General features: G+C 31.9%; 2 protein-coding genes across 4 annotated transcripts; both read right to left on the minus strand.

Moving 5' to 3' along the window:
* Positions 1 to 60: 60 nt before the first annotated feature.
* On the minus strand, positions 61 to 7477 carry LOC100750067 (apolipoprotein D). 2 transcript variants are annotated; one of them, XM_012380683.3, is made up of 5 exons: positions 7319 to 7477; positions 3816 to 4044; positions 1938 to 2109; positions 1222 to 1409; positions 61 to 1139 (listed from the first exon to the last, which is right to left on the minus strand). In XM_012380683.3, the coding sequence occupies exons 1-4, from the start codon at positions 7475 to 7477 to the stop codon at positions 1250 to 1252; spliced, it is 720 nt and encodes a 239-aa protein (XP_012236106.1). In that variant the 3' UTR covers positions 61 to 1139; positions 1222 to 1249. The 2 variants fall into 2 exon arrangements, with proteins under 2 accessions (XP_012236106.1, XP_024220346.1); XM_024364578.2 differs by having other exon boundaries at positions 1104 to 1409.
* Positions 7478 to 10220: 2743 nt separating this feature from the next.
* On the minus strand, positions 10221 to 14326 carry LOC100746957 (thyroid receptor-interacting protein 11-like). 2 transcript variants are annotated; one of them, XM_003486237.4, is made up of 7 exons: positions 12490 to 14326; positions 12285 to 12393; positions 11287 to 12206; positions 11004 to 11206; positions 10687 to 10943; positions 10470 to 10628; positions 10221 to 10381 (listed from the first exon to the last, which is right to left on the minus strand). In XM_003486237.4, the coding sequence occupies exons 1-7, from the start codon at positions 13983 to 13985 to the stop codon at positions 10292 to 10294; spliced, it is 3234 nt and encodes a 1077-aa protein (XP_003486285.1). In that variant the 5' UTR covers positions 13986 to 14326; the 3' UTR covers positions 10221 to 10291. The 2 variants fall into 2 exon arrangements, with proteins under 2 accessions (XP_003486285.1, XP_012236095.1); XM_012380672.3 differs by having other exon boundaries at positions 10242 to 10381; positions 10466 to 10628.
* Positions 14327 to 22790: the final 8464 nt, after the last annotated feature.

Below are 22790 nucleotides of genomic sequence, written 5' to 3' on the forward strand. Positions count from 1 at the left end.
ACTTTGGATGAGTTACGCTAAGATGTTGAAAGACGACGGGTCTAAAGAAAACAATAACAGTTCATTACAATTATGTAATTATAAGTAAGAGAAAGAGACGAAGAGTATTATAACACGTTGTTAATTGAATTAATAAAACTAGCCCAAAGTGTCTACGTAGCTTTTGCTTAATCGCCTTCCTTGTTGATCTATTAATTATACGTGGAATATAATTATACATATAATACATGGAATTTCGTCATAATGTATATCCAATCTTTTTTATGTTGAAACTCCAATTTTTTTTTATTATATTTAATATTTGTATAACCACTTTAGTAATTCCGATCTTATCCTTAACCAGATACTTTTATAATTAAGGAATGAAGAGTTAATAACGACGAATCAATTTTGGGTAGATCCTAGCAAATGTTAATATGACATAATTTATTATATATATATTATTATATAAAATATTAACAAAGGTAATAAAAAAATAAAATATAAAACCTATTGAAATAAAATTATCTGTTTTTAAATATTATTAAGCCTCAAGTAAAAATTATTGTTTGTTCATAATGTAGAAAATATAAACTATTTCTTTTAACGTTGTATTAAATACTCTTATTAACTACAAATGTACATATTTTATAATATTATATACAATTGTTCTCTGCTATCACACAATATATTAATATATTACTTCAATAGAAGTGGCAGCATGAAGGTATAATTTGCAATTATCAAAATGTTAAATCGACGATTAATATCCGAGCATAAAATTACTGATTCAATAATTTTACGTTTTTAATCACTTTTCTCAAAAATGTATGAAATACATATTACATGTTTTATGATACGGAGTGCTTCAATAACAACGCAAAAGTTCGTTAGAGTTTTAAGTACCTAGACTGATCACATAATTTAATCGCACGTCTATCTATATTTATTATTTATTTACTATGACCTACTTCGCGTTTAAAATACGCATATTTAATATTTTAATATTTTAATTTATTTAATATCATGACCGTCCGCAAAGAAAGTTTACTGTACTAAATTTTTACATAATTATTCACAGTTCCAGAGGAACTTTAGCCGTATCTATTTTTCATCTTTAAAAGAGGAGCTGTTCCTCTTTCTTAGTCATCTTTTCATTGCTGTAATTTAAATAACGTTTGGACTGAAATGATATTTCTAATGCACTATATTTACGCTACTAACCGTATTATAATATCCTACCTATTTAAACAACAATTCCATGTTAAATTCAAATACGTCGATGCTTCCTTTTCAGTGGATGTTTCCGTGTCATGTTATTTCTTTTAAGTATTATCGAAGGTGGGAGAAGCAGGTCCATTCCGGAAGTTTCTGTCTTGTTACACTGATTCTGGTCCATAGCAAACATGTACTCCAGATCGATATCATACCTTTGTAAAAAAAACGTATAAGAAAATTAATTTGATGATACTTTAAAAGAATTTCCTTCAACAAAATTTATTGAATGTTACTTTGTACAGTTATAACTCAAATCTAATTCAATCTCGAATCTAACATGAAACAACCGATGATAGAATAAAAGATTATTTTATAACAAAATTTAACGATATTGATTTTATTCGATTTTTCAATGCTCAGCTATTCAAGTCTACTTGTATCAGTGAGAAATATTCCAAGAAACCATAAGCTGAATAATCTAAAAGCTAAGTCTAGAATATTCTATATCATAGACATACACATATGTAATTACTTCATAAATAAATACGTTTAATAAAACAATCGAATAAACTTTCCAGTCTCTTTCGAACTGTCGTGCATCTGGGAAAGCCTGGATTCTAGTGGGATAAAAATTTCATGAATCTATGGTGTTAGATATCCACCGTATTAATTAAATCCTCACATAGGCTCAGTCATTAGTTATCCGTGTCCAAGAGAAATAAAACCATGTCGTTACTCACCTGGGCAATTTCTCGCGAAGATAAGAAATAACGTTAGCTCCAAGACTTGGCTCTCGACTCATGATGAAGCTCGATAAATATCGAGGACTTTTACTCTGTTCCGCGCAATGCATTAGTAATGCCCACGATTTGTAGTCCGAATCAAGTACATATGTATTGTACACGCCCTCATCTACAAAATACGAGTAGGAATGAGAATTCAGAACTTTGGATGTTGTTCAAGAGTTAAGTTAATTCATAAATTACATGATATTGCTATTTGGCAATATGTGTATCTATAGGGTGATTCATACAATGTATCACCTTAGATTATTTTATTGTTGGTGAACCAATTGAAAATATTTTTGTTTGGTATAATATGATTCAAACAAATCATTAAGTGGCTATTTTCTTTTTCAAAGTCTTCAAAATTACCTTTATCTTTGTATAGGTAAATCTATAACTCTTCTTCATTCATCTTTTAGTGAATGTTTGAAACAACTTCGAAAGAAATTACTGTACGAGATACATGACATTTATTGTATCATATACTCGGGTGTATCTATACTATGTATCAGATATAAAATATCGATGTAAGCGAATGAATGGAACAAATGTATGGCATCAATTTTTGCTTCTCTTATCATATATTGTCGTAATAAGTAAAATCGGACAAAAAAATTATTACTAAAGTCAAATTTCTTGACTTACATTTATTAACATTCTAAAGCTTTATTCACGAGTAATATAGACTTTCCACAACCCTCATTTATCATTAGTGAAATCAGTAGTCTAATTCGTGTTTGGTACAAATATTGCTTGAGATTCGTATTCCTAATACAAAAAAGAACATTCAAGTATCGTGAACCTCTATTATACAAAATATTTTTAGAAGATAATCAAACATGATACCTACTAAATCGATTGAATAGGAAACGAAGAGTTGTATGTCTGTAGAGAACAGAAAAGGGGGAAAAGTGGGTGAACTACGCTTCTCGTGAATAGTAGCGATTGTGAGCTAGATAAGTATAGCGTATGGTCGAAGTAAAAATCAAAAGTTATATTGGTACATAACATTAAAATAATTTATGAAGATATCTGTAGCTTCCGGTTGTCAAGCATATCTTTCTCACAAAACACACTTCGTCAGTGCTAAAATTAGTGCTTCCGTTGTTTAAAATACAAACTTTTGTAGAATCGTTCTCTTTACAATACTTAAAATTAGAGAAATATCTATAATTTAATACTAATAATTTAGTGGTAATCTTTCAGTGAAAACGAATATTAATAAAAATTTGTCTGTAAACAATTCTTACTTTTCAACTGTTCCTCTATATAATGTATGAATGCGCGAAGTTGATTTCTTATCTTTCAGAAAAGTAATCTATCTGGTTGAGATATATCCTTTTTTTTGGTGAAAGATAATACTACTACCGCTTTTCCTCTGGAAACTAAATCTATCTACGAAATGATAATTAAAACTCTGCTTCTTTGAGGTTATCAACATCGCTTTTTGTGTCAGAACGTTAACGAATCCTTGAAACATTTAATATTTGAAATATTTAATACCATTTCCAACGGAATATAACACTGAATTTTATTCTACCATATATTTCATTAATTTAATTCAAATAAATGAAGTATTTTTTCCATTTGAAATTAGAAAATCGTTGTATTGATTGTCTATTTTAGCATAGTGAAATGGCAATTTGACACTGATTGTTCATAAGAAACCAAAGAATACTTTAAATACTTAATTAAAATTTCTCGTACTAAATAATTAAAGTTAGTTTAAGTCCATTCGATTACTAATGTATTATAAATTCACTACAATCAGAGCAATTCATTAGATTCGTTAAAAGATTTTATTAAATATTTACGCAAGTCCTTGATACTTACACGGATATTCAGCGTGTACCCAATGAGCAGGTAATTCTGGAGAAGGAATCTTCCAAGTGATGTTGCCGACAAGTTGCTCATTAATCGGATCATCGGTGAAACTGTAAGTGAAATTCATGGTAACCTCTGTGCTTTCAGGCGAAATCGACAATTCGGCTCGCATGCATCTATATGCGAGTGCTTCCTCCGAGCTTGCATAATACTGCACTATGTACCACGATCCAAGAAACTGCAAAAAATTCAATTTCTTTATTAATGTAGCACAGAACGTGTCTTCACTGGTAATCCGTGGAGCTATTCGCATCTAATACTCGTTTTGTTATTCGCGCTGTGATGTTAATCTGACCTCTCTAACGGACTACAGAGCAGAAAGCAAGTTCTCGAGCAAAACGTAAGTGCATGGGACGTTTAATAAGCGAAAATATTATATTAAGCGTGAAAATAAATATCAGAATTTACATAATTCTATCGATAACAGGAGACGTGTGTTTATCGTTAAATATTGTTCTGTTATTTCATGAATATAGGCTTTGGAGAAGAAGTGGTACAAGTGATATGTTAAATCCTAAAGCTTAGAAAATTATAGGTTACTAGTATTTTGAAAAAGGTTATGAAAAATATGTTTATGTGTGCACCATTTTTCCTATGAATAGCACTTCTACAACTTTTTATTAAGGCCTTCAAATATTCTTCAAAAACTTGCACATAGAATTTGCATGAATACAAGTTTTAAAAATTTCTACGAAAAATAATAAATTATTTTGATCACTTTAGTAATTTCAATGTGAATGTAACCTTGGTGAAAACATTTTGGTTGAAAAAGATTTCCTGGTTCTAAAATATTCACTATTTCGAATCGAATATACTTAATTCTTCGAAGCAGCATTTCATGTCTCAAAAATAATGTACATATTTTTGACGATCGCGATAGGTGCTCTATTCTACAGATGATTTATGCGAGAGTGGAAAATTCGGTATCCCTGTCTCGTGTAAACGGTGCAGAGAGGTTCGTCGGTGTTTACGTGAGGCAGGTCGTGCAGTCGTTGCCGTGGACTGTCATTTAGTTCGGCATGCAATGCAAAACTGTCCCCCTTTCTGCCTCCCGTGCATTCATCTCCTGTAGAACATCCATCCATCTCTCTGTCTTGATTATCATTATTTCAACTGCACGTCGATATTTACACACCGTGAACAAAGAAAGAAAATTCGTATTTCATTCGTAGTTGATCCTTTTTTTAGCATCGAGAATTCACAGTGTTTCTTTTCTTTTTAATTCTTTTCTTAATTCCTTTCTTTCTCGATTGATGCAATTCAAAAATGGTAAAATTAATCGTAAGATATTTTCATAATTATCTTGTAACGGTAGTGTTATAGAATTTTTATATAAATATTAAATTTTTCCAATTTTACTTGTTTTAAAATACACTCTTTTCTTAAATAGGATTTTGAATTATACAAAGATTGAGATTGATGAGGCAATGAACGCTTGAAGCTCAAAATTTAAAACTTATGTTATTTGTGGTTAACTAGTCACGAAGGAAAATGTCACGTAACATGTATAGCTCGTTGCTTCCCGAAGTGAAGAGATTATAGTAGCTATTCCCGTTATCAGTTCCGTCTAAGACCCACGAAGAACAGTAAGTACTATACTTTCGTGAGCTGAGAGCCATAACTTTATAAATACTTCTTTATTGTTTGTCGATTTTAAGAATTCACAATATGAATTTGTATGTAAATAGACATATGAACATTTATGTGGATTAAGGAAATCCAATTTAAATCCAATTGTGAAATATAAAACTAACAACATAAAATAACAATAATTCATTATAAATTACACGAGGGTAATACAGCTCATGCATAAAATTAGTTTTGCCATCAAATTACAAACAGATAACAGGAATGAAATAATAAACATCTGGAGTTTGAAAACGTCATTGTCTAAAAATAAATATCGTGTCAATATTTTTTATGTTATCAATGGAGCTAACCGATTCAGTTCATTGCCTATTTAAATAGAGAATACCAACATTAACCTCTTAAAAGGAAAGCTGATTATCTCATGTATTGCTAGTGGTCATCGAATAAGCATTCAATTTTGCAAACGAAAATTTTAATATCTTAAAGATAGATTCACTACGAATATGAAATTGCTTGATTTAAATAATACAAATATCAATATAATGAGAAGTAAATTCAATATTATTTTCGGAGGCAAAAAAAGAGCAAAAGAAAACGATGATCGAATTTTCTCTTAATTTTATCATTTCCTATTGACATAGATGTATTATGAAATAACAACTGAAATGGATAAAGTAACTGATCGTAGATCACATAAATCATACGTGAAAATGTATTAATAAGAAACATAAATATTAATAAAATTCTAAAGCCAAACTGTTTAATCTGAGACTATACAAAGGTGTTCAATGAAATGAAGTAGTTTTAAATGCACGCAAGGTACATATGTCCGAAATAGCCTTCCCTTAAACACGCATAAAGTTCCAAAAATAAGTTGCTCCAAGTCTTCCTTTGAAAGAAGATTCGCGATATTTTACGCGAGTCCTTGTCTACTATATAAATCGTACTGTGTCGAAAAATTTCAAAATTTTGAGTCAGTTATAAGCACAACGCATCTCTTACAATATTTTAACTACAATCGAACCGCAATATCATGAGGAAATTGTAATTCCTGTTATCGCGTCCGTATACGATCGGGAGTATTCAACAAACGCGGTCCAATTGCGCTCCCCCGCAATTATTATTATATATTCAAAGTACATATTGATCGGCAATCCGTCGTGATCGTCTATTTATGAAATCAGAACATCAACGAGAGATATGTAACTCGATGTTTAACGATTCTGTTCTATGTAGCAATTAGGGAAAATTCAGCAGCTGATTATCAGCATTAACGTATCGCCAAGTTACCATGTTTGATAATGCTTCACATTAAAAGAAGATATTGTATCAACGAGATTTTAATAACGTCTCTTTCCTAAAAATTTTATATTGTATAAGTATTTTCATTGTAAATTGCGTTTGGATCTATATAACTTAAAAGTGTCTTTAGATTATTGTAATTCTTTTGTACCGAGCTTTAGTGAAGTTATTCTGTTTATTTTTCATATAATTCGATTCACATTGATTTACAATCAAACGAATCATTCGAGCATCAAATTAACTAATTAGATTCTCTGAAAATTTCTTAATTTTAACATCCAGTAGAGTACACGATTATTGTTTAATTTTTTGGAAACCAAATGGTCAACATCAACAAAACTAATCGATTTATCTTTCATACAACACAAATCTAAGATGAATCCAACATATATCCTCTACGGTACTAAATAAATCAAAGTATCTGAAATTTAGATTCCGAATAGAAGAAATCACAATAGGTACATTACACCGAATAACTCCATAAATAACGAATACAGCATTCACGGAGCCCCAAGGATTTTCGTCAACCAAGCGATAATCAAAGGTGACACGATACGTACCTCGGATATGTCAAAATTTCGTATGCCCTTTACTTTGGGACACTTGGTCTTGTCCTCCCGCCTTTTCCACGTAGCGGCGGTACAGTCGATCAAACATAGGAACAACAGTAGCACTATTATCGGCGAATAGAATCTCTCGCGTCTCGTTCCGGGCTGCATTCTCGGTCACATTCAAGCTTCTATCCGCTTGGCACACGCGGAGAGTCTTCTTACTTCTTCGCTCGATAGGTTTGCCTGGTCGACTAAAGGCCACCGAGTCGGTCAGAATGAAGAGCGAACGCGCTCATGACTACCACTATCTGTACAAACGAAGAGGGGGTGGTCACTATCACGTTCCTCCCTTTGCATTCTTGCTACTCTTTCGTTTTCAATCGGCAACTTGTTCTGCGCGTCGCGCGTACGATCCTCGTAACTGGCGCCAGCTTAGCTCAGGACTTCTGATCGTAGGCGTGATCGTCGTCACGGCTAAAGAAGGGCATCGACTGTTAGACCACCTCGTCCCGCTTACTCTCTTACATCCGACTCGTATCTTCGTCGTCTTTTTACAGCTCGTATACCGCTTCGTGTTCAAGGTAACAGTGAACAATGTTCGACGAAGCTCTATGTCCTCAACGAGCGATCGATGAACGTTATAATTAGTCATTCAATCGAATGAATAATACCATATACGAATGGTACTAGAATACCAGGCAATTGTTTTTTAGGTTTCTTATTTGAGGATAATCTAGCGATTCATATCTTCACTGTTTTGTATAACCCTATACTATAGGATGTTCCACGTCTCTATACTAAATTGTACTAGTATATTATGAATATAGGATACGCTGTGTATGCCAATAAATTAGTTTCATACGAAGAATTGCTATAAAAATTTGTTTCAAAAGTTTGTGGTCTTTAATTTATGTTTTACAGCCTAGTCAACATCATCATGCATATCGTAAAACGATGTGTATTTAGATCCGAAAAACTTGAGTCTAGGATTATGTATTTGAATTCAAAATCTGTTAATTTTGAAAAAAATGTTGAAAAAGTTTGATTATTTAGGTTTGTCGCAGAAAAGAAACTTATACATTAATTTCGCTTATATCAATACATTTGTTCATGATTTAAGAAATTTTTAATAAAACTCTATTATTTTAGTACAATGTATTGGGCAATAAAATAATAATAATCAATAACAATATGAAATATTATCTTTGAAAGACTGTCTGATAAAGAACGAAATTTAATTTGTACGTGATTGCAATAGTTCGTATAAATAAACTAATAATACGCCAAAGTTATAATGGCACAAGTGATATCTCATTTTCTTTTTATGATTAAGTCATTAATCTACAACGAGAAAATTCATATAAACGGTGTTCGCGTGATCGATATCCTATTTCAACGAAGTTCATGCTTCCCTACTTTACTTTTAGATGTTATAAATCATAGTTATTTTGATCCTGAAACACTTTAATTAATAAATTTCAATTTGGCTAAATATAGAAAAATTAAGTTTGCTTCGTATCTCGTTTCCTGTATAGATACAGTATAATAGGAGTAGAATAACAACACGTCAGTATCCAATCATTAAGCAGACCTGAATTTTAAATAATAAATTTCATATTTAAAATAGCAGAAGATATTGACAATACCGTAAATGAAAATGATATTAGTCATAATGTGCATGAAATATTTATAACACAAAAGTATCGATTGTTCAGAATTTTAATTAGTCAGATTTAATATTATATTTGCATAATGTAGATTTTCTTTAATACGTTAGGATAATTGAAGTTTACTTTTCATTTTAAATTTATTTTTCATTATTTACTTTTATTTAAAAAAATCATAATATAATATAATAATATAATAGATGTTTATGAAATTGACTTAATATTAACAACTACATAATAAAGTAATTTTAACATTTAACTACATTAATGAAATTATGTAACTTAACTGTAATTTATTACATCAAGCGGAATTAAAGAATCCATTAAATCCATCAAACGCATCATTACTCGTAATACTCTTAATTTTCATTGAGATGAATGTACTGCGATTAAATTGATGTACACTTAATTAATATGCGCCTTTAGATGCGTTCTATACCGCATGTTCTTCTTCGCGATCACTATTCAAGAACCGTTGTCGATAAACAATTCAGTAACAGTTCTGTGAATAACTTCGACATGCCATCTCGTCGTACAAAAACGTGTTCGAAATAAATAATTTGTCATTTTCTTCATGATTCACGGTATGTATGACACAGTATTACAAATATCCTTTTAAATATATTATATATAATTGTTCACATGAAAAACACTTATATCTATGTTTCTGTTCCAAAAATGGTTTCTTTTCTATAAAGAATAGCTATGAGTCATAACACAGCGTGATTGAAATCTTTTGTTAGTGTTTAAACAACCTTAACTTTCATTTACTATGATGACTAATTTTTTCGGATTCAAAAGCGATGACAATTACTTCATTGTTGATTGGTTATAGTCCTAACCTTATAGGATAATAATGTTTAAACTGACCACATATGATTTGTTTATTATGTCGAGAACAAACATTTTATTGATAATTTATATTATTTTTATGCAAAAAGTAAAATTTTTCATTCAAGTGTATACGTACATATAATGTAATAGTAACGTAGTCATTTCAAAACGATTCTACGGGGGGCGTATATAAATTAACACTGATCTGACGAAAGAGATACGTACGTTATCGTTTATATTTCTTTATCGGACATCCTTTTCCTCTGGTAGTCAGAATAAAATAATTAATGCTAAAACGAAATTTCGGAAATAAAAAGTTATATCGCGTATAAAATTATTATTCGAGGAAATGACAGAATAATTAAAAATAGTATTTATTTACTAATTATTATATGTAAAATATATTTTATTTAAGTAAAAAATATTTATTGTACATATTTTAATAATAAACTTATCATGGTCCACTTATAAATACCATAAATTATTTCCATGGTGGTTTTACCTTTTGTTGTTCTCCCTTTGTAGATATTTTCTGTGAAATTGGAATAAATTCACTGTTGTCTTGAGTAATCTAGGGATGTAAAATATACTATATATTAGTGAAATTTTACCTAAATTATAATATTTCAAAATAATATGAAGTAGACCTATGTACCTACTTCTGATATAGGTTGCCACGCAATATTATCCTCATCTCTAATACTTGGTTCCTTTTTTAAATAATGTTTCCTTGGTACTTCTCTGCATAGTAAAGGTGAACTTGAAATATCTCCCGTAATTTTTGAAAATTCTTCCTTTGCTTGCTGCATCTCAGCAATCTAGGAAATATCAAATCTTATTTTACAGATATAGATATTAAAATCAACTAGAACTTACCAGCCTCACATATTTTCGGAGATCATCCTTAGATTTTTTCCTACTAGCTACTGGAGTTTCATCCAATGATGTCATGGTACATTCACTTTGATCACGAAAATTTTGTGCATCAGTTACATATGGCATTAACTTTATTGGTTCCTGGGAAATCTTTGTATAGCAGTTTGGCATTGATTCAGACTTCCTTGGACCTCCTGATTCAAATAATTTTTCAGCATGAATTTTTTGAAGAGGAGTCAAATTTTCCATATTTTCCCCTATAAATCAATATAAATTATATTATGAGTAAACAATAAGTTACAATATAATAATTCTACCTGATATAATTCGTAAAGCTTGTTGCCATTGTTTCTGCATCACTGAATGAAGTTGTTCTGCAAGTTGAGATTTAGTAGCACGTTGAGAATTAAGTTGTGCTTCTAAAAAGGATGATTTCTGTAGAGCTTCTGCTAACTGAAGCTCACATAATCTTTTCTCTTCTTTATGTTTTTCCTCTAGTAAATTTATTTCTAATTTATGCCTGAATAAATTATAAGTAATAATTATATAATTAATGGTTTTCTTCAAGTGACTTGAAATATGCTTAAAAGAAATACATACTTATCTATAATGTCTTTAATTTTTCTAGCTGCACATTCAGCAATAACCTGTTGTCTAGTTTTTAATTCCTCAACAAATTCTGATTCAGCAGCATCAAGTTGAGTTTGAAATTCTTGTAATTTAGCTTTTACTACCTCATCAACTTGTTTCTGGTAAATTTCTTGTAATTCAGATCTAATTTTTTCCTTTTGCTCTACGAGATATCTTGTTTCATCTTTGGCTAATTTCTCGGCTTTTTTGGCATCGTCAAGAGTTGAAATCAGCGAAGTATTTTTTTGTTCTAGAATTAAATTTCTGTTATTTTCTTCTTTTAATTTTAGTTGTAAATTTTCTTTTTCTTGTTTGAGTACAGTCAATTCGGCTTCGCAAGTATCTAGAGCTTTATGAATGACATCCATTTCATTTCTAACTTCTCCACCTTTTAATCGTTCTTTGCCTAACTCTTTTTGAAGAGTCTTTAATGTTTCTTCAGATTGTTGATATTTTTCTACTAATTTATTATATTCTACTTTCAATTTTTCGTACCTATTTTCTGCTTCTTGTACAAACGATTTATAATTTTCCAATTCATCAGCATGATTTTTCAATAACTCTACCTTTTCCTTTGTTGCAATATCATTTTTTTCTTTATATCCAGCTGCAAGGTCTAAAGCTTTCGATAATTCACCTTCATAACGTTTTATCTGTGATTGAAATTCTGAAATCTCTAATTGATGTTTTTCTGTTACATTTTTAAGATTTGTTTGCAAAGCACTGTGTTCAATTTCTAACACATGCACTTGTTGCTTTAATTTGGACCATGCATTATGAAATTGTGTTATCAATTCATTTTTTTCATTATCTACTCTAAGTGCTACTGCTACCTTTTCTTGTTGTTCTAGCAATCGTTTTTGGAGTTCTTGAATTAAGTGTTCACAATGCTGTAAAAAGTTTCCTATTATTCAATAGAATAATTTATTTAAAATATATAAAAATTGACAAAATAAATTTTTATATACCTCTCGTCGGAATTTTTCTTCTTCTAATTTAATTCTGTGTAGTTCTTCTTGTGTTTTAGTACCATTATTTTCCCAGAAATCTGATAATGACAAAAGCCGTTGAGATTTTCTAGAATAAAAGTAAAATTATATTACTCCCGAAAGTAAATTTTTTATTAAACACACACACATATAGATATGTAATTTTGTTTATAACAAAAATTACCTTGGGAAATATTCTGTATTTGTTGATGCATGAGAAATATTCTTAATAAGTGGTATATCATGTGTTTGCTTTATATATTGCACATTTCCATTGTGTTCAAAACTTTTGTAAGGTTCTGGCAAATATAATGCATTACATTCTGTACTTTTTGTTGCAGTATTACTTTGTATTAATTCATTATGCAATGAAGTATCTAACTTTTTATGCGTACTATACGTTTGAGTATTATGCATATCAATTATACTATTTACATTGTCTACATTTAAAGGGATTTGTTGAGTAATTGGTTCCCTCTTTTGTGCATCAGCTGTTTTAACAACTGACTTATCAATACTGCTTGAATTCATTGATTTATCTATACTTTCTACCTCTTCAGTCTTTGACACCTGATTTTGCATACTTTGTCCCCATGTTTTAAACTCTGAGATCATTTTATCAGTCTCATTCATGTGAAATGAATCAATATATGGCAAGGATATATCAGCAAAAACATCAGACTTTTTGTTAGATTTCAATAACAAAATATCATGACAGTCACTTGACTCATGTGGCTTAAATTCCAATTTTCGATTAACAGATTGTCTGTCTGCAGTCCTATAGTCTTTACTTCCAAGACTGTTGCTACTCTCATTAGATAATATACCATTTTGTTCCTTAAGATAATTATGCATGGAAACCCTGTTTATCCTTTTTGATAATTCTAATTCAGTAGCTTCCATCTCTTGAAGTAGTTCATCAACATCAGAGATCTCCATTTCTGGTATGTTAGTTTTAGAATGCGACTGCGGTTCTTCTGTTGTGCTAAGTAAAGTTGAGGTAGATGGCATTGAATGCAATTGATTGGAAGGAGATTTAATACATATATTATTTGTACGTTTACAATTTGCTGGATGAGAATGAAATTTCCCTCCTGGAGAATTAAACGTAACATGCGGAAAACCCACATTGCAAGCAGTAGGGGAAACCACCACAGAGGACTGGGACGTTAGAGAGTCATGCTTATTTTCATCGTGTTCATTAGCATTAGTTGCATTAGTACCCATAGACACAGAGAGACGATTCCCCAAGTTTATGTCATTCTGATGAGAATTATAGATATGGTTTGGTAATGAGTGACCATTAGGAGTTGATGGAACAGACAAGGATTGACGAGGTTTTACAGGTGTATTTTGTAAGCTACAGTTTTCACTCACAGAAAATTTAGTTTTGGGTAATGTTTGCCTAAATTTGGCAACTGAATTACTCTGAATTTGTGATTCCAATGAATTATTTAGCAAAATAGCATCTAAGCTAGTATCTTTGGATTCGATAGCACAAACTCTGCTTTCTAGTGATTGCATATGCTCCACAAGTTCGGATATTACTCCAGTTTTTTTATTACTATAACAATCTTTCATTCGATCAGAATTAACATCCGATTCTGAAGATGACGACACAAGGAACAGATCAGGTGGAATTAAGAGCAAAACATCTGTATCATCAGAATCACTCATCATCCATTTAAATTTCCTTTCACCAAAGCAAATCAAATCCAATTATCGTATGTTCCCAAAAAATTCGTATGTACACAGTATTTACACAATATTTTATACATCCCTCCAAAACAGTAAAAAGTGTAAACAAAAGATTGAATTCACTACCTTATTCATTTAATATTAAAAGATGGTTATAAACCTCGACAGTATAGACAATTTGGAAGTGTTCTCAAACGATTGTCACTCATTTTCTATTTTACACCAAAAAATTACATTATGATACACATATTTTAAAAAATCCATAAACTAACCAAACAAATATTCGAACAGATGCATTCGCATCATGTTTTAACTAAAAATGCGTTGATGCCATCGACAGATGGCAGCACAATGCATTTTAAATTCTTTAAATTAATGTTTTTTGTAAAATAATTTATTTTCAATTCTTTTCTTTCATCGTATATATAAAAAAGTAAAAGGTTGTTAAATAATTTACATATCAAATTTATTAAGTTTGTTGTAGAAATCAATATGACATGATTTATAACTGAACTTTCAACTGAATATTTAATCCTTTTATTCATAAAGCTTTATCGTTTTCCGTTCTCCATTTATATTAGATATATATTTTATTTCCACTTTCCACTTTTCACTTTTCATTTTTCATTTTGTCACAAGAATGAAATATAAATTTATGCTACGTTCTATCCTTATGAAATCTATATGATATGTATGTGTAGAAATATATGAACTGGTCGTGAGAACTATTTATTCCCTGAAATTAATATTGTATTAGAAGAAAATGTTATGTTATTATAAGAAAAAAATGTTCGAAGAAATCTAATTATGCTTCTTTGTATTCCAATATAACACATATCGAAAATAAAAAAAGAAATAAGAAACTAAAGGAAATAAGGAAATGAGATACTAAATTTTAAAATAATTGTTTGTTTATTTTATTTTACGTGCAGAAGAAATACAACTTGTTTCGGTCGTTACAATTATATTAAAAACGTTGGTCAGACGAAGCTAAACTAAATCATTTTCCTTTCTTTCATTTGAATATAGAAGAACGCAGAAAAAAGAAATAAATGTTCGAAAAATTCTTTTTAAAAACTTTGAATGTTTGATGATAACATAAAATTACTCTATCCAGCACAACGTACATCCGTACGGAGTCATTATGCTGGCTTTGCAGAATATAAAGCCGGAAACAATACGAAGTCCAATCATTCAACAAATTGTTGACGTTATTGTTTGCGATTCAAGAACGATAATCTTCGTGTTCGGTGTACATTTCGCGGCAATATTGTGGGGAACATCAAAGATGATTTCTCTGAAAAAAAAACGCAGATTACGCGATTCTGAACGTTCAAGAACGAGCTTCGGATCCATTTGGAAGTTCAGTACGTGGTGTAGGATTCCGAGGTTGCGTGGAATATTACTTTACGATTAGGTATCGAGTTCGGTAGCACGATTCGATTCCGGGGTTGAACGCGGTTTGCTGAAGCTGTAACAGCCATTAACCTCATTTACTAACGAACTATAGCGATAATAAAGTGCTAATCCTTTCTTTCCATTCCTGTTCTCTAAACGAACGAGAATAAGGGACAGGGTGAAAGCATAAACGACGTTCTTATGATATAACTATATAGCTTGGCAACGATATACCTACATAGCCTGGCAACGATCAATTTACACGAATACAGCTAACGAGATTCGTATCAAATTCGCTCGTAATTAACTTGAGTTAGTTACTAAAAAGTTATATCATATTTCGATCATTTCATTTTAGAAACTTACGTACCTGCGTAACGACGGGTTCTTTTAATTCTTCGTTTGCTTTTCATGATTCTGTTCTACTACAACTCTTGTAAATGCTAATAAAATTTGATACTTTTTACTCGGTATTAATAATCTCTCTTTTGTGTGTTTAATATATGGTAAACGTATTTCGCGTAGCTATATCTATACAGTGCAAACAATCCCACGTCCTCTTCCATATCCCTGATATCGTTCTTAGTCGTTTAGTTTCCCCCGCGATGCGAAGAACGGTATGCGGGTCAATCGACCCGATCAACTGCTTCAACTTTTGTTATACGTTAATGTTTCTTCAAGTTTCTGAAGTTGTCATTCGTCGTATCTCTTGAATTATTGATTCTACGACTAAAAGATGGAGGCTAGAAACGGAGACAATTTTACTCGATCAACTGTTTCGCGATCTCTGCTTAATAAAATACTAAAGAGTATTTTTCGATTGGCAACTTCTTAAAATGGTATCGAAGTTCTCAGTTCAAGAAATAGATTATCTGTTGAACAATTGCGTGGCAAGAACTTTTTTAAGACCCCTAAATTATTTATGCATATGTATGTCTTGGGAGGGACCAAGTAGCTATGCGATACATTACAATTGAATACTCTAAACTTACAAATTCTTATTTTTTTGAACAGAAATTAATTTCGACGAGCACTGTTTTCACTGTTAATCACAACAGACTACCTAGTACCATCGGTCGATTGGTCTACAACTATTGGTCTCCAATGTGTATTTATATGTTCTATACATTGATAGTCAGAATTATAGCGACGACGTAGGCAATGACAAAAATATAAATTTAATTCTAGCACAAATCAAAAATACAATTTTGATAATCTTCATTTATCTTTGATTATCTTTTAATTTTAACTATCCTTTTATCTAAAGGCCACAGGAGTATCCTATTATAGAACATTTAGATACCTACTTTTCTATTATCTAGATTTCGGAGTCCACTTAGTATAAATTATCGATAGAAACGTAATTCTCTCCGTTTATCGAACCGTAAACAGCTAATGCCTCGATTAATGGACGCTTCCTCCATTGAGCTGTAACACGCCATCTTGTTTCCACAATCTTAGCCCTAGATCTCTTTATAGCTTATTTTAAGAACAAATTGCGTCAGTTATCCAAATTAGATACAAGAGAATAATCTCTTATGTTTCGCGTGAAAGGAGCGCAGTTGAACTCGAGGCACAGTCGTCCGTGCTCCCGTTGACCAAGATTCGGTGGATCAACATTTCGCTGTGTTTACTAAAGCGGAAGATGAAGCATTTCAGAGGCATTCGAGTACGATTGGTTTACACTTAACCTGACAATTTCGCGAACTGGAGTTGTTTCGTTGGTCGACCGTTTCCTATCACGATCGTTGCTATGAATTTCCAATGCACGTCGACGAATTTACACTTTTACGCTTTCGATGCGCATAGCAGATGATTCATCCACGGTGAACGTGAAATGTGAAAACTGAACTATTTGTTACAGTATACTGATCCGATAATCGAATTTCGCTAATTCTCAAAATATCAACGACTGAAATAATGAATGTCGCCCTGAAATATCGAAAGAGCGAAGGAAACCTGCTACGAACGAATCATTCAGTTCGTCAAAAAACAGAGATTGACTTTATTTTGTTCACTGGTCGCTTTGGATAAAATGCAGATGAAAACTATCTTTACATCTTTCGTTATAGATGAAGATGACAGTTATACGATATTTTCACGTTGAACGACTGGTGAAGCAAACAGATACCGAACAGGACAAGTAGTGGAAACAAGGATTCCGTGGAATCGGGCAGACGCGACGAAATTTGACGAGGATCACTAGGCTTGAAGTATCTTTGATCCGCGGCAGTGTGCAATAGTCAGCAGACACCACCGTACAGAGAGGGAGAACGAGTTCGAAAGTACAATCAATAAGTTCGTTGGCTGATCTTCTTTCCGGGGATAACTACCACTCCGTTTCCTGCTGGACGAGCAGTCTACTAGAAGTGACCCCGGTGCCAGGAATCTTCCGAACGGTCGATCAATAACCTAGACCAAGGAGAGGAGAACATTGACAACGCCGTGGGAATCGGCTGATAACTAATAACTCGGGCCTAACGATCCCCGTGGACCTGTGGCTGGAGAAGGAGTTGCATGTTCGAAGAAAAGCAAATTTAACCCTTTATACTCTGCCGATCGTCCAGTCGAATGGTACATCTACTCACGGTCACTGGAACTGAATGCGTGCTTTGCCCGTTCCCATTGTCTGCGGCTGTGACTGGCTACAAAGAACATATCGCTGTTTCCTTGTTTTCCTTTTAAATTCTGCATACACACGTTGCACACGATGCAATGTTTATTCAAGTCGGCTATCGGAGCGTGTCTGTCGAAAAATGTTTCTTTGCTCGTGCTCGGCTAAATATTGTATTTCGCGTATGGCTCTCGCTCTGTAACGATAGATCTTCCCGGTGGAAATGGAGCATGTTAACTTTTTGTATGCGAGAATTAATTAAATTATTTCTTTTGCTGCGTGGAGGATAAAATAGGAGAATTAGGACAATTGGTAGAGATAGATCATTGAGAGAGATGGATCAGGTATTTCTCGAATTATCTGTCAAATATGTTACACCATTTTTACTTCCATCGTAATTGGACATATGTCTATGAAGTTTATATTACATTCCCGTAAAATTTCGAAAAAATCAGTATTTTAATTGGTGATAAGAATAATACTCTTTTTTAATCAAAAGGATCACATCCTTCGTGGTTAGAACGTGACGTTTCGTCATAAAAACTGGTTATAAAACTTGGTCATAAAAACGATGATTTTGAAACCAATGCAATGAAGCAATTTAATAAACGAAAGCATAACTTTTCTTAAATTGGCTTAAGCAATATGGGAAAAAGTTTACAGTAAAATAATCTCACAAATCTTACTCAGTCGAAACATTTGTTGCTTATTTTACGATGTAATCGGTCTGAGAGTTTAAACGAAATAATAAAAAAGAACATGCATCTTTTTTGCTGCACATATCATTTGCGATTGGACATTGAGATATATTCAAAAGGGTAGTTTTCTGCATAAGCAACATCAACGTTTTAATATACAATAAATTAATATTGTAGAAAGAGAGAGAGAGAGAGAGAGAGAGAGAGAGAGATTCCAATTTATTATGTTTGATATAATAAACGTTAAACGTTACAGGAATTTTATTGTAGGAGGACTATTATAAATGTTTAACAACGAAATCTACCAACTTATAACTTTGTTTAAATACATCGTAATATATTTCTTATTTAAATATATTTTTACATGTTAAACCTTCATTTTCTTACGTTCTATTGTTTTAAGTGCTTAGCTTTTTTCTTCCAAGAAATTTTAGATACGAAAGTAACAATTCTCTTTGTCGTTGAAGTGATGCTGTGCCTTAGAACGTGACACCAAGAGGTAAACAGGGTATGTAAAGGTGCTGGTCTAAAATTTGCCTACACGTGAATGCAGAAGAACGAAGGAACTTCAAAGTAGTACGCTTCAAGGAATATGCATAAAGTACTTTGAAAATTGCATTATACTCGGAATAATGATAATTCTTCTTGTCGACGTAAAATAATAATTTCTTCTTGTGTAAAACTTTATCTTCCGACGTTTCATATTATTCGAAAAAGAAAATATTATCGTAGACAAAGAAAAGTTTTAAAGATTACTTGACGTATAAGTGTTCTAACCATTTGTAAATAGTAATACATATATTTTTTAGTTTAATAACAATGGAAATAATGGAATTTTAGATAATTTGACATTTTTATATTTTTAATCGTTTTATCTGCTTAATAATTAATTCTATATTTATATATTTAGAAACGGAGGAATTGTTTGTTTTCAAGTTCTCGTTTTTCCACTTTTTGTATAATTGTTATTAATATTATTCAAAGTATCTCTTTATTATCAAACGCAATATTTCACAATCTATAGGAATATTTCGTGCAAAAAGGATAATTGATAAGGTAATACAATAGCTGTTGAATACGAAATTTAACCGAAAAAGTACAGAATATTAAATTATTCGATAAAATGACAAATTAAATGTTCCGTAATATGTTTTATACAACTTGATACTCGCATCAAAAATTATTTCACGTATTCCCTTCTGATGTTATATTGTTTTATGTATTTATTTTACATGATGTACTACTGGGAATTTTAAATGAATATTATCTGTATTTTATTAAAATGTATTTGACAACTTTAGAATTCTTAAAATGATTCATTCCAGAGATTAATAGTATATTTACACTATTTACTGACGCACTATAGGAATATTCCATTTTTATTTTACTTTTCGATATCTGAAATATGACTGCTACAATATAAAGATAACGTTTCGTTTGAAAAAAGAAAAGTAATTATTTTTTAGCTGTGCAGAAATGGGAGCTGTCTTCGTATATAAGAAATACAAATCAATAAATAACCATAACTAAAATTAAATCAGGCCTGTCTCCAATATTATATATTTCTACCTATTTCCTAGAAATTGATATTGTAATTAATTATTCCTAATCAAATTTCAAAATTCTGAGCCCTACTGGAAAAAAAAATAACTCGAGGAATGCTGTAGAGTTGAAAACAAACATATCCATAGACGAAATTAATTGCTTTCAACAATAAAGCAGTCAGCTTTTTATACACGAATATTCTCCTTCTCCTTGTTGAATGGCGGACAGGTTCGAAAACGTGGTCGCACGCGAACATTATGCAGGATACAAAATAGGTTTTTGGTGGCATGATAGATTGTCGTGTAACTACGCGAAAAGGGCGTTATCGAAAGCTGCGTTGGGCAAGGCTCTTGACACCACTGAAAGATAACCAGCAGCCGAATAGCCTCGAGTCTGACGGCCCGCCAACCGGATGAAACTTAGATCACTTCCCTGCCGTTCCTGAAGATAAACTCTCGGAGATAAACTCGAGGATCTTGGAAAACCGCGGCAAGACCGATGGCTATGCTGTCTCTGCAGTGCATCGGGACCCGATTCTCCCTTTCGTTCTCTTCCAATTCCCTCGCTGCTGGCTTCTGGCTTCTGCACCCTCGTGTCTTCTGTTCTCTTCTCGAGACGGCATCCGTATCTCTTCACATGTATCCATCCGGAGCATTCACGGTATATCGTTCTGCTCTGCGTCAGCCTTACCCAGCCGTGAAAACTACCTCAACTCCTCTCTTCGATTATTTTATTATATTTATCGCTATGACCGAGCTTGCTTCTGCGATAGAGCTACGAGCAATGGAAAAGTCAACAGATATATATTCAACAAAATTATACTACGATGTATACTATTTTCAAGGATATTGATTTTTGAATATAATACCAAAACTTGATAAATATATTTCTGTTATCATTTATAATTATTATTTTATGACTATATTGTTATTATTTTATAACTATCATCTTCCTTTTCAGATGATCGAAAAATACGAAAGCTTAAAATATCTACGATTTCAAGAGGAATCTATCAGGAGCGTCATATTTTGGAGAAAAGTTAAAATGAAAAATTGCTTTGGTGTAACTACGTTAGAAATTTCTATCAATCTAAATATAAGAAACATTTATAAGAACCAGTCTGAAATACTCGTACGTTCTAGAAATTTAAAAACTTAGCTATCTTACCGGTTATTTATTATAATTCTTTTAATGTTTATTTTTTGTTACTCTTTGCCACATGATTTTTTTCTTCCATCTTATAACTTCCTATTGAATATTAATGTGTACTATTCATTTATATACATACACTATTTCATTTAGTATCCTGTAGTGAATTTATCGTATTGAAAGTAGTGCTTCATGATTTATAACGAAGTATTTACGTGTCATTTTCATATAACTAGAAAGCACGATCGTACTGGAACCAATTTTGATCTCGAACAAAACTGAATGATGTTCGATGATTCATTCTCGAGGTCATTTCACTTGTACGGTAAAGATCGAATAAATTTTGTCTTTGTAATATCGCAGATAGAATCGGAGTCAATCGTTTTGGACGCTCAGTCGGCAGTAAACTCGAAATGGTTCTCGTCGCAAAGTACGCTATAAGCTCGATCGATCCTTGCATTTACCGCGACGTTTTATCTCGTTCTTCAGAATTATTTATTCCTTCTGAAGACGTTCGGACGAACGTCGATCCCGCGAAGTAGCCAGCCGCGCGTAAACCTACGTATTTTAGAAAGATAAAGAAACGAATATACGATCCATTGAACAGGGCATACGAGTTATAATATGAAAAAGAATAATAAAAATGTTACCGGAGAATTCTCTACTTTGGGAATCTAATAAAGAAAAACGTAGTCACACAGTCTGCTGAGCTTGAATGTCTTGTTCCATGATAGAACTGTTCTAACTTCATTAGCCGATAGAAGGATTTTCTTTTCCAATTTTATCAATTAGAAATTGAATACATACATATATGTTTTTATATTTATTTTTATTTTATAGTTTTATTTTATCCTCTACAATAATTATACTTACGCATATAACATGTTAATACTACACCATTGACGAATATTATAGAAATTCAAATTCTGGATCTTCTTTTGTTTTATCACGACCAGTAATATATTTCATATTATAAAGAGAATGGAAACATTCAGGTTCGACTCCTAAAATCAAACAAAAAGACAATTTTCGTAACACGAGATTAATTGACAGCGAATTTTATTGCGACTGCCCTATAAAAAAAAATAGAAATTGTGACTTATCGAGTTTTCCTGTAAGTCTTCATATTTTATATATTTTTGAATATTGTCTGGATTCTATGAATTATGCACCTACGAATTCTCCATAAATGCAGTGTACTAATAACTACACTTATTTATGATACAGTAAACCGTTTCCTCGGTTCTCGTCATGGTGACCACTAACTCTTAACGATATCCGTGATTTTGTTTGTGGATGTTAGAAGTCGAATACCGAGTTTGGCAGCGGCAGTAAACGTTAAACATCGATTAAGGTAATTGGCGGGTCGCGTTCGTTGCGGCT

Source organism: Bombus impatiens, unplaced genomic scaffold (genome assembly GCF_000188095.3).
Source record: "Bombus impatiens unplaced genomic scaffold, BIMP_2.2 scf_0102, whole genome shotgun sequence".
In the NCBI taxonomy this organism is placed as follows: domain Eukaryota; kingdom Metazoa; phylum Arthropoda; class Insecta; order Hymenoptera; family Apidae; genus Bombus; species Bombus impatiens.

Excerpts from the sequence above, each read along its gene's own strand:
- LOC100750067 (XM_012380683.3), bottom strand. The coding sequence starts at position 7,477 with ATGCAGCCCGGAACGAGACGCGAGAGATTCTATTCGCCGATAATAGTG. Across the intron at positions 4,045-7,318 it reads GAAATTTTGACATATCCGAG|TTTCTTGGATCGTGGTACAT; the intron begins GTACGTATCGTG and ends AATTTTTTGCAG. Across the intron at positions 2,110-3,815 it reads GGTACACGCTGAATATCCGT|ATGAGGGCGTGTACAATACA; the intron begins GTAAGTATCAAG and ends CGTATTTTGTAG.
- LOC100746957 (XM_003486237.4), bottom strand. The coding sequence starts at position 13,985 with ATGATGAGTGATTCTGATGATACAGATGTTTTGCTCTTAATTCCACCT. Across the intron at positions 10,944-11,003 it reads AGCTTTACGAATTATATCAG|GGGAAAATATGGAAAATTTG; the intron begins GTAGAATTATTA and ends ATTGATTTATAG. Across the intron at positions 10,629-10,686 it reads TCCGAAAATATGTGAGGCTG|ATTGCTGAGATGCAGCAAGC; the intron begins GTAAGTTCTAGT and ends GATATTTCCTAG.